The following is a 13,409-nucleotide window of genomic DNA, read 5'->3' on the forward strand; positions in this document are numbered from 1 at the left end:
TTTGTAGTTTTTCTAAGCTTGGCCTACCGAATACACATTGAGATATGGATAAAGTTGCACTTCCTACGGCTTCCACTAGATGTCAACAGTCTTTAGAAACTTGAATGAAGATTCTACTGTAAAGGAGGGGCTCATGAGACCTGTTTGAGTCAGTGGTCTGGCAGAGTGCCTTTGTCTCATGGCGCGCGCTCCCGACAGAGTTACCTCTCGTTCCAGTGGTTTTCTGAAGACAAAGGAATTGGAATATTATTGATGTTTTATGTTAAAAACATCCTCCGGTTCCGGGTTGGAGCGAGCGGTCGCATTCGCACTTCGCTCTGCAGGTTGTATAACTTTTTCATTACATTTCATTATAGTACAACGGTTGATTTGTCTAATCTTAGCAATTCTTCTTAGCTAGCTACATAGCCGTCCTTGTATCAGAGATAATTGCATAATTATCGCATTTCGTCGCCCTAACGTAGCCTTCACTGCTATTCGCCCAGGAGCTAGCAAGCGCTAGCTAACGCACACAGATTAGCATCACTGTAGTGCTATTCACTCAACTGTACGACTTGATTAGTCTAGTGTTAGCTAGCTACATAGCTGTCTTTGTTTCCAAGATAATTGTGTAGTTTAGTGTGTGTAGCCTTGGAGTGATTATCTTAATTCACTGAGGTTCGCTAGCCAGCTATTTGTCGTCCTTAACGTAGGAGACTCTGCTAGCTAGCCAACAGCTAACAGCTAGCCAACAACAACCCGGTCGCATTCCGCTTCGCTCCACAGTTAGTATCACATTTTCATTTCATTTCATTACAGTACAACGGTTTGATTTGTTTGATCGTAGCTAGCTACATAGCCGTCTTTGTTTCAAAGATAATTGTGTAGTCTAGAGCGATTTCCTAGGTTAGCTAGCCAGCTATTGTCGTTCTTTTAACACAACGTAACGTAAACAACACTGCTAGCTAGCCAGCTAGCCCCGATTAGCAGCACTGTAGAAACTATTACACTCAACGGAACGACTTGATTAGTGTAGTGTCAACAACGCAGCCACTGCCAGCTAGCCTACTTTAGCAGTACTGTATCATTTTAATCATTTTAGTCAATAAGACTCTTGCTACGTAAGCTTAACTTTCTGAACATTCGAGACGTGTAGTCCACTTGTCATTCCAATCTCCTTGCATTAGCGTAGCCTTTTCTGTAGCCTGTCAACTATGTGTCTGTCTATCCCTGTTCTCTCCTCTCTGCACAGACCATACAAACGCTCCACACCGCGTGGCCGCGACCACCCTAATCTGGTGGTCCCAGCGCGTACGACCCACGTGGAGTTCCAGGTCTCCGGTAGCCTCTGGAACTGCCGATCTGCGGCCAACAAGGCAGAGTTCATCTCAGCCTATGCCTCCCTCCAGTCCCTTGACTTCTTGGCACTGACGGAAACATGGATCACCACAGATAACACTGCTACTCCTACTGCTCTCTCCTCGTCCGCCCACGTGTTCTCACACACCCGAGAGCTTCTGGTCAGCGGGGTGGTGGCACCGGGATCCTCATCTCTCCCAAGTGGTCTTTCTCTCTTTCTCCCCTTACCCATCTGTCTATCGCCTCCTTTGAATTCCATGCTGTCACAGTTACCAGCCCTTTCAAGCTTAACATCCTTATCATTTATCGCCCTCCAGGTTCCCTCGGAGAGTTCATCAATGAGCTTGATGCCTTGATAAGCTCCTTTCCTGAGGACGGCTCACCTCTCACAGTTCTGGGCGACTTTAACCTCCCCACGTCTACCTTTGACTCATTCCTCTCTGCCTCCTTCTTTCCACTCCTCTCCTCTTTTGACCTCACCCTCTCACCTTCCCCCCCCTACTCACAAGGCAGGCAATACGCTTGACCTCATCTTTACTAGATGCTGTTCTTCCACTAACCTCATTGCAACTCCCCTCCAAGTCTCCGACCACTACCTTGTATCCTTTTCCCTCTCGCTCTCATCCAACACTTCCCACACTGCCCCTACTCGGATGGTATCGCGCCGTCCCAACCTTCGCTCTCTCTCCCCCGCTACTCTCTCCTCTTCCATCCTATCATCTCTTCCCTCTGCTCAAACTTTCTCCAACCTATCTCCTGATTCTGCCTCCTCAACCCTCCTCTCCTCCCTTACTGCATCCTTTGACTCCCTATGTCCCCTATCCTCCAGGCCGGCTCGGTCCTCCCCTCCCGCTCCGTGGCTCGACGACTCCTTGCGAGCTCACAGAACAGGGCTCCGGGCAGCCGAGCGGAAATGGAGGAAAACTCGCCTCCCTGCGGACCTGGCATCCTTTCACTCCCTCCTCTCTACATTTTCCTCCTCTGTCTCTGCTGCTAAAGCCACTTTCTACCATTCTAAATTCCAAGCATCTGCCTCTAACCCTAGGAAGCTCTTTGCCACCTTCTCCTCCCTCCTGAATCCCCCCCTCCTCCCTCTCCGCAGATGACTTCGTCAACCATTTTGAAAAGAAGGTCGACGACATCCGATCCTCGTTTGCTAAGTCAAACGACACCGCTGGTTCTGCTCACACTGCCCTACCCTATGCTCTGACCTCTTTCTCCCCTCTCTCTCCAGATGAAATCTCGCGTCTTGTGACGGCCGGGCGCCCAACAACCTGCCCGCTTGACCCTATCCCCTCCTCTCTTCTCCAGACCATTTCCGGAGACCTTCTCCCTTACCTCACCTCGCTCATCAACTCATCCCTGACCGCTGGCTACGTCCCTCCCGTCTTCAAGAGAGCGAGAGTTGCACCCCTTCTGAAAAAACCTACACTCGATCCCTCCGATGTCAACAACTACAGACCAGTATCCCTTCTCTCTTTTCTCTCCAAAACTCTTGAGCGTGCCGTCCTTGGCCAGCTCTACCGCTATCTCTCTCAGAATGACCTTCTTGATCCAAATCAGTCAGGTTTCAAGACTAGTCACTCAACTGAGACTGCTCTTCTCTGCATCACGGAGGCGCTCCGCACTGCTAAAGCTAACTCTCTCTCCTCTGCTCTCATCCTTCTAGACCTATCGGCTGCCTTCGATACTGTGAACCATCAGATCCTCCTCTCCACCCTCTCCGAGTTGGGCATCTCCGGCGCGGCCCACGCTTGGATTGCGTCCTACCTGACAGGTCGCTCCTACCAGGTGGCGTGGCGAGAATCTGTCTCCTCACCACGCGCTCTCACCACTGGTGTCCCCCAGGTCTCTGTTCTAGGCCCTCTCTTATTCTCGCTATACACCAAGTCACTTGGCTCTGTCATAACCTCACATGGTCTCTCCTATCATTGCTATGCAGACGACACACAATTAATCTTCTCCTTTCCCCCTTCTGATGACCAGGTGGCGAATCGCATCTCTGCATGTCTGGCAGACATATCAGTGTGGATGACTGATCACCACCTCAAGCTGAACCTCAGCAAGACGGAGCTCCTCTTCCTCCCGGGGAAGGACTGCCCGTTCCATGATCTCCGCCATCACGGTTGACAACTCCATTGTGTCCTCCTCCCAGAGCGCTAAGAACCTTGGCGTGATCCTGGACAACACCCTGACGTTCTCAACTAACATCAAGGCGGTGTCCCGTTCCTGTAGGTTCATGCTCTACAACATCCGCAGAGTACGACCCTGCCTCACACAGGAAGCGGCGCAGGTCCTAATCCAGGCACTTGTCATCTCCCGTCTTGATTACTGCAACTCGCTGTTGGCTGGGCTCCCTGCCTGTGCCACTAAACCCCTACAACTCATCCAGAACGCCGCAGCCCGTCTGGTGTTCAACCTTCCCAAGTTCTCTCACGTCACCCCGCTCCTCCGCTCTCTCCACTGGCTTCCAGTTGAAGCTCGCATCCGCTACAAGACCATGGTGCTTGCCTACGGAGCTGTGAGGGGAACGGCACCTCAGTACCTCCAGGCTCTGATCAGGCCCTACACCCAAACAAGGGCACTGCGTTCATCCACCTCTGGCCTGCTCGCCTCCCTACCACTGAGGAAGTACAGTTCCCGCTCAGCCCAGTCAAAACTGTTCGCTGCTCTGGCCCCCAATGGTGGAACAAACTCCCTCACGACGCCAGGACAGCGGAGTCAATCACCACCTTCCGGAGACACCTGAAACCCCACCTCTTCAAGGAATACCTAGGATAGGGTAAGTAAGGGTAAGTAATCCTTCTCACCCCCCAAAAAAAAAGATTTAGATGCAAGTGGCTGTTCCACTGGATGTCATAAGGTGTATGCACCAATTTGTAAGTCGCTCTGGATAAGAGCGTCTGCTAAATGACTTAAATGTAAATGTAAATGTAAGATTGATTCCATACATCGTTTGACATGTTTCTAAAGGACTGTAACGGAACTTTTCGAGTTTTTGTCTGGATGAAGTGCTTGCGCTTTGGACATCAATGACGGACTTCATGGAACAAATCAGTCATTTATTGTCGACCTGGGATTCCTGGGAGTGCCTTCTGATGAAGATCATCAAAGATAAGTGAATATTTATGGTGTTGTTTCTAACTTTGTTGACTCCAAAATGGCGGATATTCCACTGGTTGTTTTGGGTTCTGAGTGCCATTCTCAGATTATGCTTTTTCCGTTAAAAAAAATCTGACACAGCGGTTGCATTAAGGAGAAGTCTCTTTAATTCTGTCAATAACAGTTATATCTTTTATCAATTTTTATGAGTATTTCTGCTAAATCACTGAATGTTTTGGAATCAAAACATTACTGCACGTAAGGCGTCAATGTAAACAGATTTTTGGATTTAAATATGCACATTATGGAACAAAACATACATGTATTGTGTAACATGATGTCCTATGAGTTTCATCTGATGAAAATCAAAGGTTATCTTTGGCTGGAAAAATGGCTGTGTTTTTTCAACTTGGCTATGACCTAACATAATCAATCATATGTGGTGCTTCCGCTGTAAAGCATTTTTTTATTTTTATTATTATTATTATTATTTTTTTTTTTAATCGGACACGATGGGTAGATTAACAAGATATTTATCTTTGCCTCTATGATAATGTGATCTAATACAAAGATAATGAACGTCACCCAGAGGACATTAAATAATTGACTAAGTTTCTCTTCCTCCCACAGATATTTCCCTCCTGCTCACCTTGCCAATATTCCAGGTCTTGATGTGCTGCAGCTCCAGCAGTAGTTGCTCGTCGCTGCATCCCTTGAGCTTCTCTATGAGCGTCCTGCAGTCCGCAGGCTGTGAGAAAGGGAGAGAGAAGGTTGGAGGGTGGTAGAGAGAGTGCGCGAGAGGGGGGGGATTAGAGAGTGGTATAGGGAGGGGGCAGATAGTGGAGGGAAGATTGGAGGGTGGTGGGGGAGAGAGAGCGAAAAAGAAAGCGAGAAGGCTGTTCAGGACATGTACAGTGGGGGGGTCAAAGAGGAATTACAGACAGTCAGAGCCAACATTATTACGCATGCTCACAGCTTCTGTTGGGGTTTTCTTTAACTTGCTTCTGTCGACCTTCATTGTCACTAGTTTCTATCTGATGCTCCTGTTGGGAACAGTAGGATAGATTAGCATGCAGCCTGTAAGGAAACAATGAATGTGTATGTATGGAATCTGCTGCTTGCTACTACATGTCACACAGTTAGGCTACATCAAGTACAGTAACACAATTAGCAGGGACATAGTTTGCATGCTGGATTTGAGACTGAAATGAAACTTGTGAATTATAATCAAATATATGCAATGTGTGTTCAAGAGAAATGTAAAAGTCACACTTACAGTAAGTAATTTGGCAATACCCACTTAACATCATGTTTCATTCACAATCCCTGAAATGAGAATATAGTCATTAACATTAAGTAAACACGGCATCATGAACTCTAAACAATCCTCTCCTTTGTCTGGGAGGGAATAGTGAGAATAGTTTCAAACACTTGTCAAAAAGTGTTAGTTATGGTTAGACAATAAGAAATCATTCCTCTGATGAGAAAGGGTCTCTCGTCCAATACAATTCAAAAAAAGAATAGACAGAGGACCTAGCTAGACAAAATCAATTTACTCAGTGGTGCAGACTCCAATCAGGTAGCCTATACCCAATTAGATAACAATCAGAATAGAGCTTTGACAAAGAAATCTAAATGTGGGTTCAAACGTATAGGCCAAAAAGGTGTGGTGACAGTTCCCCAGGCAGATCCAATCAATACAATAAAGGAAAATGGTATATGTCCAATACTTCACTGAGCAACATATCAAACAGGAGTCATTTTCACACTCTCTCTAAGGGTGTTTGTTGGTTCCTTTTAGCAAATTTCTGTTAACTCAGTAAGGTTCGCTTAAATTTTTTGTGCAGTGTGAACACTCCAAAAGGAATGCTGACCCCTCAAAAGAGCACCAGGAGCGAACCTAGACCATCTCGAGAGGTGGTCATAGTTCGGTTGAAGTCTAGGTTCCCCTTTTAGGGCAAATGTGAAGACAAAGCTCCCCAGGTTTGCTTGTCATTATTCCCAGACCACATAATAGACTACGTGTAGAAACGTGTAGTTCTTGGTTCAGATTTAATTTAAATGTGAGCTATAGGCTAAGAGCTTCATAAGCCGTTTATTCCATTGTGGGGTTTGAATGGTGTGAGAAGAAAACATATTTGGTGTGAATAATAACATAAGGTACAAAATCAATGCTAGCTCTTAAAAGGGGCTGTAGCCTAAATTGGGTGTACAATTTTCAATTACAGCATTATTTAATCTAAAGTTACTCTGCCATTTATTATTTTACATGTCAATATTATCTTCTGATTACAATGTCGTCTCATTCGTTAACTAAATGCAATCTATTAGTTTCCAAAATGTAAGTAGGTACATCTAGCTGTCCGATAACACGTTCTGATGGAATGGCTTGTCCTGCACTTTCTAAAAATGCACTCTGGGTTGAGTTTCTCGGAAAAAGATCTTGGTTCCTTTCAAAACCTAGCAATGTGAATGCAAAGGACTTGGACCACAAAATAGGTGAAGTGTACTGGCAAAAGAGTTGAGACCCATTCAAAGACAAGGGCTGTGTGAATACAAATAATTTAGTTCTTTTTTTAACCTCAAGAGTTCACCTTGAGGACTGAGATTGGTTATTTTATAAGAGGACTGTGTGAAAACGCTAGTGAAGCGAACCAAACCGTTTAGGGTGTTATCAGAGCACAACAAACCCCAGACAATCAATCAGAAAGACTATGGCTGTCTGCTACTGTGCAATTGACTGGATTTCAGGGGCCTTATTCAGCTGGTTCAAAACTTTACTGATAATGCTGATACATTATTTTGATGAACAAGAGTGTATTAGCTATATTAATATACATTACAATATAACTACATAGCTGAAAGATTCCAACACAGAACGAGTCAAAAATATGTTCCAGTTTAATATACTGAACCTGTCAGGGAAAGTGTTTCAAAAGCATGAAAATGTTTGCATTGAAATGGTAGCTAATGAATGTCCACCATGCTAAGGGTCAGACTCAACGTAACAAAATTAGCAAGCAATCTAGAATCTAGCCGAACATCAGACAAACATGATTGCTATTCCAAACAAAATTGACGTTAACAAATAAACATAAAGTAAAACAGTGGAATCAACCGAATGCTAGTGAGGCAACTGTTAGCTAGCTAACGTTACTGCGGTAATGATATACTACCTAGTGTATACTAGCGTTAGCAATTGAGTTAGCTGACGTTTGTTGACTAGCTAAAAAACCGGGAGTTCCTTAGCTAACGCGGATAATGAGAAGAAGAACACAATTTCGCTGACAAGTTATGTACTTAGCTAAACTTTAGTCCTACATATGTATTTCATACCTCATCGAAAGAAAACAAGTAAATTCTCGGTAAACCCAAATGTCCGGTTGGGAGGTTCGCTAGCAGCTAGTTAGCCACTTGGCCCAAGCACCTAATTTTAGCCAGCTAGCTAGTTCAACCAATATAGCTTTTTATGATGTCAAAACAAAACAGTCAATGATTAGAGGCAATATAAAACAATAGACGTATCTTACGAAGTGCGTGGTAAACTTGCAAACTAACAAGCTATACGTTGGCTAGACAAGAGATTCAACCACCACTACCGCGAGTATTTTCCCCATTCCTCAAACGGTTGAACACGCTGTTGTCAAATCTAGTGCCCAGCTGCAGGCCTCACCAGAAGTCCTTACTCTCCTCCCCTGCATCCTTACCAATTCGCAAATGTACACATTCCGTAAACACAACACGCTAGCTGGCAACAGTCAGACCCGAAGTAATTTGTTTTATTCAAAGATTAATGCGATCATTATAGTCTACCATACCTCCTCCAATATGCGTGAGGCGTATAAAAAGATGCTCGCACTTTACCGCACACGCGCTGGCTAGCCTCTTGGTTAGCTAGCCGAAACGTATATCTCGCTGAATCATTCCCCCATACGGGCCTAACGTGACAGAGCGAGTTCGTGGTGTATTTCAGAGTTTTCGTTGGGCAAATTTACGTAGCTACCTGTGATAGAAGAGGGGCGTTCATTTCTCCCTCCCGCTGAAATATGTTCATATTTCTGTGTAAAAGTCGGCTGTATTTACAGAAACAGTCAGGATTCGAAACCTGTGTGTAACTCAGTATAAATATGTCATGGGGTGGAGATTTATTTTTAATAGATCCATTTAGATTTTCCAGAGGAAGTTACTGTCATGCACCTTTTATCTAGCTCCTATCAGCAACTGGAAGATCTCAACAACCAAAATGTCAAATTATTATCTTTATCCTCCCCCAACAAGTCACCATTCGTTCATCCTATCATACATCCACCCTATAACTACTATAGTACTAGGGTAATGTTAGCTTCTGAATAAGCTGAAGCAACAAAACATCAGCAGGTGAGCAAACTTACTTTTGGCATTTTGACAGGAAATACCATCTGTATGTATACACCTACAATTTAGTAACATTTATTAGATTAATACAATTAACTATTTTTTTCTCTCCTATTTACCTATGCAATTACATCATTAGAACCCATCTCAGAAACCCTGCAGCAAAAAGGATAACTACATTATTTGACGGGAGGATTTCAGAAGACAAACGTTGGTCTCTAGAACAGTGTTCCACATAGACATCAATCAGACAACATTGCTTTTCAATGTCTTTCTGACACCCAAACCAAAAGGCTTTTAGTTTACAATCCATAGTCAAATGAAACATGTAAGAATATGAATGCTCTCAAGGGACACTAATTCTTAGTGTTAAATAAATATGATAATACAATTATAACAATCGTCAGAAGAGTTTAATAATAATTGTAAATGGTAGTAGTTCACAATACTACTACTAGTTTGTAAATACCAGAAACTGCTTCGGTTCACTAGCTCCATTTCCTCCTCCTCAGCATAGTTTTGTGTGGTCTCCTAAAACAATCTGAAAGCATAAAAACAAGCACATCTAAAATGGAGGATTGAACAGCTGGGGTCCTGGGGACATTCCAAACCTATAGATGAACAAAAAATAACTAAGATTGAATGGTAGGCCTATTGATTCAATGAGGATGAATGGAATGAGATTACAGTCATAGGTTGCAAATGGAATATTGGGCAGATTGTGAAATTGGATTAATATAAATCTAAAATCTCGTGAGAAAAAAAATGGGCATATTAATAAAACATGGACAATTCAAAATGATACTGATTAGTCACACAATGTCAACAATACATAATTTTACTTTACAATTGGAAGATTTGGCCTAAATCGATTAACTCCTCGTAATAAATTCGCGTGGGCTCGCTGTTCCGCTCATGAAACAAACGACCTCTCGCGCACAGTCAAAGGACCTGCCAATCAAAGTACCGGCAAGTCATGTCCAGAACTAGCAGCTGGTCTCTTTTCACATGGGTGTGGGTTTCTTGGTAAACTTTCATCCGCAATCTCGAAGAGCTCAATGTCATTTTCAAAGCAAAGGGAATCTGCCTCTTGCAAATGCCTTTACCCCATACAGCAGAAAATTCAGGAAACATGTAGCTAGCTTTTCACAGAACGCAAGCTGCAGGGTGTGTGTGTATATGTGTGCCGGTATGCGTTTCGCGCGTGCACAGCGCACCACAATGCTCTCAGTCCGTGGTTAAATTAAAAATGGCGGTTCACACAGCAGAATGTCCGTACTTTATCCTAAAATGACGCGCAATTCAGACCCCTGCTTAGCACTATCAAATACATCAACACTATCACTAAACTCCTCATTTAAACAATTCATCATGCTTTTGCTCAATGTTAACGCAGATGTGCATAGAGTTGCTTACCGAGATGCGTGTACATTTCATTTCTCCATCTTGCACTAGCGTCCAGCGAGCTGGGTGGATTTGAATCTCGCGATAACGGCGCTTCCTATGTCAGCCTTCTGGCGAGTCACTCCCCGTGCCCGTCAAATGAAGCTGCTGGAAAATATTATTTTGATTTTTTTTTAATGGACATTTCAGTATGCAAACATTGAACGGGATCAAGCAAGCAGTGATAGAAAACCCTAATTTTCTTGGCTCTTCCTTCTTTCAATACAAACACTACAAAATGATCTATGCATGTTCAGTGCATTCCACATAATACTGTATGTGGGAGATTACTCTGATGGTCATAGCTGATGTAGTATATCAAACTATTGAATCATCTTGAATAGCTCTTTGGAATAGAATATATACTTGAACAGTTACTTTATTGCCCATCTTGACTCACACACTTTGAGGCAGTCACAAAGCAGCATCTCTGGATGTAGAGCAGTTTAGGGATTAAGAGCCTTGCTCAAGGGCACAATGGCAGGGAAGTGTACCTTGGGAGTGCTGATATAGGATCAGTTTTACATTTTAGACAATGAATAAGATTATATAGACAGGGGGACCTAAATAAACACGTTTTGTGAATATGAGCCCAGCCGCCCTCCGGTTGCTAGCTTGAGCCCTGTCTTTAGAAACAGTTTCTCAATAATTATGACATGGGTCAGACAATCATATTGAAACATACAAGACTGAGCTTTTATTCTTTAATTCAGCTTAACATGAACATTCATTCAAGGCAAAGAATAAACACCTGACATTCAATTCCGTCCATGGAATACAAATGCTATTTAACTCAGGTTTCAAATGTGATTGATATTTTTGTGATGTTTTTCTACTGCTTGTGTAAATGTAAATATCACAATAATAATGAGCACAATAGATACAAAATTAAACCCTGAGAAATTGTGTGACCCACACTATAAAACATTGCAATATAAACATTGAGTAAATAGCAATGGCTAGTAAGAGATATACTTATAGTTATATCAAAACATGTATTATCATCTAATGACAAAGAATGAAAGATGGTACAGGCCTATCCTCTAAAAGTCCTTGGAAAAAATGTTAGAGAAGAAAGGAAACAATTCTGACCCCTTCCCTTTTTCCACATTGTTACTTTACAAACGTATTCTAACATTAATGAGAAACATTTAATCTATCTACACACAGTACCCCATAATGGCAAAGCGAAAACAGGTTTTTAGAACATTTTGCAATGTATTGAAAATAAATAACACAAATACCTTATTTGCAAGTATTCAGACCCTTTGCCATGAGACTCGAAATTGAGCTCACATGCATCCTGTTTCCATTGATCATCCTTGAGATGTTTTGACAACACTGATAATGGCACCGGAGGGGATGGCTGCCATTTTTATGGGCTCCTAACTAACTGTGCAATTGTTTGCAAATTATTTTGTACATGTTGCTGTTACCATCTCTTATGACAGAAAAGAGCTTCTGAACAGTGATTACTCACCTCAAACTGGACAAAGATTTTTCTTTAATCAGTCTGATGAAGGACACACTGCTTTCGAGCCCAGGCCCAAATCCCCATCATTAGCACGAAGAAAGAATTCTTTGGCAGGTAGGTAAACCACCACTACCCTCCGTACTATTGGCCAACGTGCAATCATTGGAAAATAAACTGGACGATCTACGATAAAGACTATCCTACCAACGGGACATTAAAAACTAATATCTTGTGTTTCACCGAGTCGTTGCTGAATGACGACACATAATACAGAGCTGTCTGGGTTTTCTGTGCATTGGCAGAACAGAGCAGCTGCGTCTGGTAAGACAAGGGGCGGGGTTTGTGTGTCTATTTGTCAATAACTGCTGGTGCGCGATGTCTAATATTAAAGAAGTCTCAAGGTATTGCTCGCCTTAGGTAGAATACCTCATAAGCTGTAGACCACACTATCTATTTACCACCACAATCCAATGCTGGCACTAAGACCGCATTCAACATGCTGTATAAGGCCATAAGCAAACAAGAAAGCTCCTAGTGGCCAGGGACTTTAAGGCAGAGAAACTTAAATCCGTTTGAACTCATTTCTACCAGGATGTGCAATCGGAGGGGGGAAAAACTCTAAACCACCTTTACTCCACACACATCATCCTACACCGGCTCTAACACTCATCGGATGTGGCAGGGCTTGCAAACTATTACTGACTACAAAGGGAAACCCAGCCGCGAGCTGCCCAGTGACACAACCCTACCAGACAAGCTAAATGCCTTTTATGCTCCCTTCGAGGCAAGCAACACTGAAGTATGCATGAGAGCACCAGCGGTTCCAGACAACTGTGTGAAATCTCTCCAATATTCACAAAGCCGCGGGGCCAGACAGACTACAAGGGTAGTGTACTCAAAGCATACACGGACCAACTGGCAAGTGTCTTCACTAACATTTTCATCCTCTCCCTGACTGAGTCTGTAATATCTACATGTTTCAAACAGACCACCTTAGGTAACCTGTCTAAATGATTACCTCCCCGTATCACTCACGTAGGTAACCTGAAGTGCCTTGAAAGGCTGGTTATGGCTTACATCAAGACCATCATGCCTGAGCCCTAGACACACTCCAATTTCCAAACCGCCCCAACAGATCCACAGATAACTCAACGCAATCTCAGGTAGTTTGCCCTCCAGCTATGTGAAGCTTGTAGCGTTATCCCCAAGAAGAGTCGAGGCTGTAATCGCTGCCAAAGGTGCTCCAACAAAGTACCGAGTTAAGGGTCTGAATATGTATGTAAATGTCTTTATTTTTGTTTATACATTTGAAAGAAAATGATAAAAAACAGTTTTTGCATTGTCATTATCAGGTATTGTGTGTAGATTGATGAGGGGGGAAAAAATAATCCATTTTAGAATAAGGCTGTAATATAACAAAATGTGGAAAAAGTCAAGGGGTCTGAATACTTTCCGAACACCACGTATGTCCAAAATAGATGGGGGTGGGGTCTAAGCTAACATGTGTAATTGTTTGAAAATGGTGATAACATGGATCATTTATTTATTTTGGACACATTTAACCCCTTATTTTTGTTGGCACAACTACCTCCATACTTCTTTGTTTGTATGGGTTGCCTTCAGACGAGTCCCGTGACACCTGTGGGGGTCAGAGAGCAAAACGGAGAACACCATCGTG

The 13,409-nt window shown here is 43.2% G+C and overlaps 1 protein-coding gene across 19 annotated transcripts in view; it reads right to left on the reverse strand.

Moving 5' to 3' along the window:
* Positions 1 to 10,330, reverse strand: part of LOC118360127 (E3 ubiquitin-protein ligase HUWE1-like) — an 82,342-nt gene extending 72,012 nt beyond the window's left edge. For 8 of the 19 annotated variants that reach the window (XM_052482486.1, XM_052482482.1, XM_052482491.1 and 5 more), the window contains exons 1-5: positions 10,231 to 10,329; positions 9,284 to 9,355; positions 5,717 to 5,766; positions 5,414 to 5,483; positions 5,090 to 5,188 (exon numbers count right to left, since the gene is read on the reverse strand). In XM_052482486.1, coding sequence (XP_052338446.1) covers positions 5,090 to 5,188; positions 5,414 to 5,458 — 144 coding nt within the window. In that variant the 5' untranslated portion in view covers positions 5,459 to 5,483; positions 5,717 to 5,766; positions 9,284 to 9,355; positions 10,231 to 10,329. Of the gene's footprint in view, positions 1 to 5,089; positions 5,189 to 5,413; positions 5,484 to 5,716; positions 5,767 to 8,258; positions 8,403 to 9,283; positions 9,356 to 9,781; positions 10,047 to 10,230 lie in introns of those variants that run through there. The other 11 variants (XM_052482494.1, XM_052482489.1, XM_052482487.1 and 8 more) reach the window with 5 other exon arrangements.
* Positions 10,331 to 13,409: the final 3,079 nt, after the last annotated feature.

This window comes from Oncorhynchus keta, chromosome 27, assembly GCF_023373465.1.
Source record: "Oncorhynchus keta strain PuntledgeMale-10-30-2019 chromosome 27, Oket_V2, whole genome shotgun sequence".
Taxonomy (NCBI): Eukaryota; Metazoa; Chordata; class Actinopteri; order Salmoniformes; family Salmonidae; genus Oncorhynchus; species Oncorhynchus keta.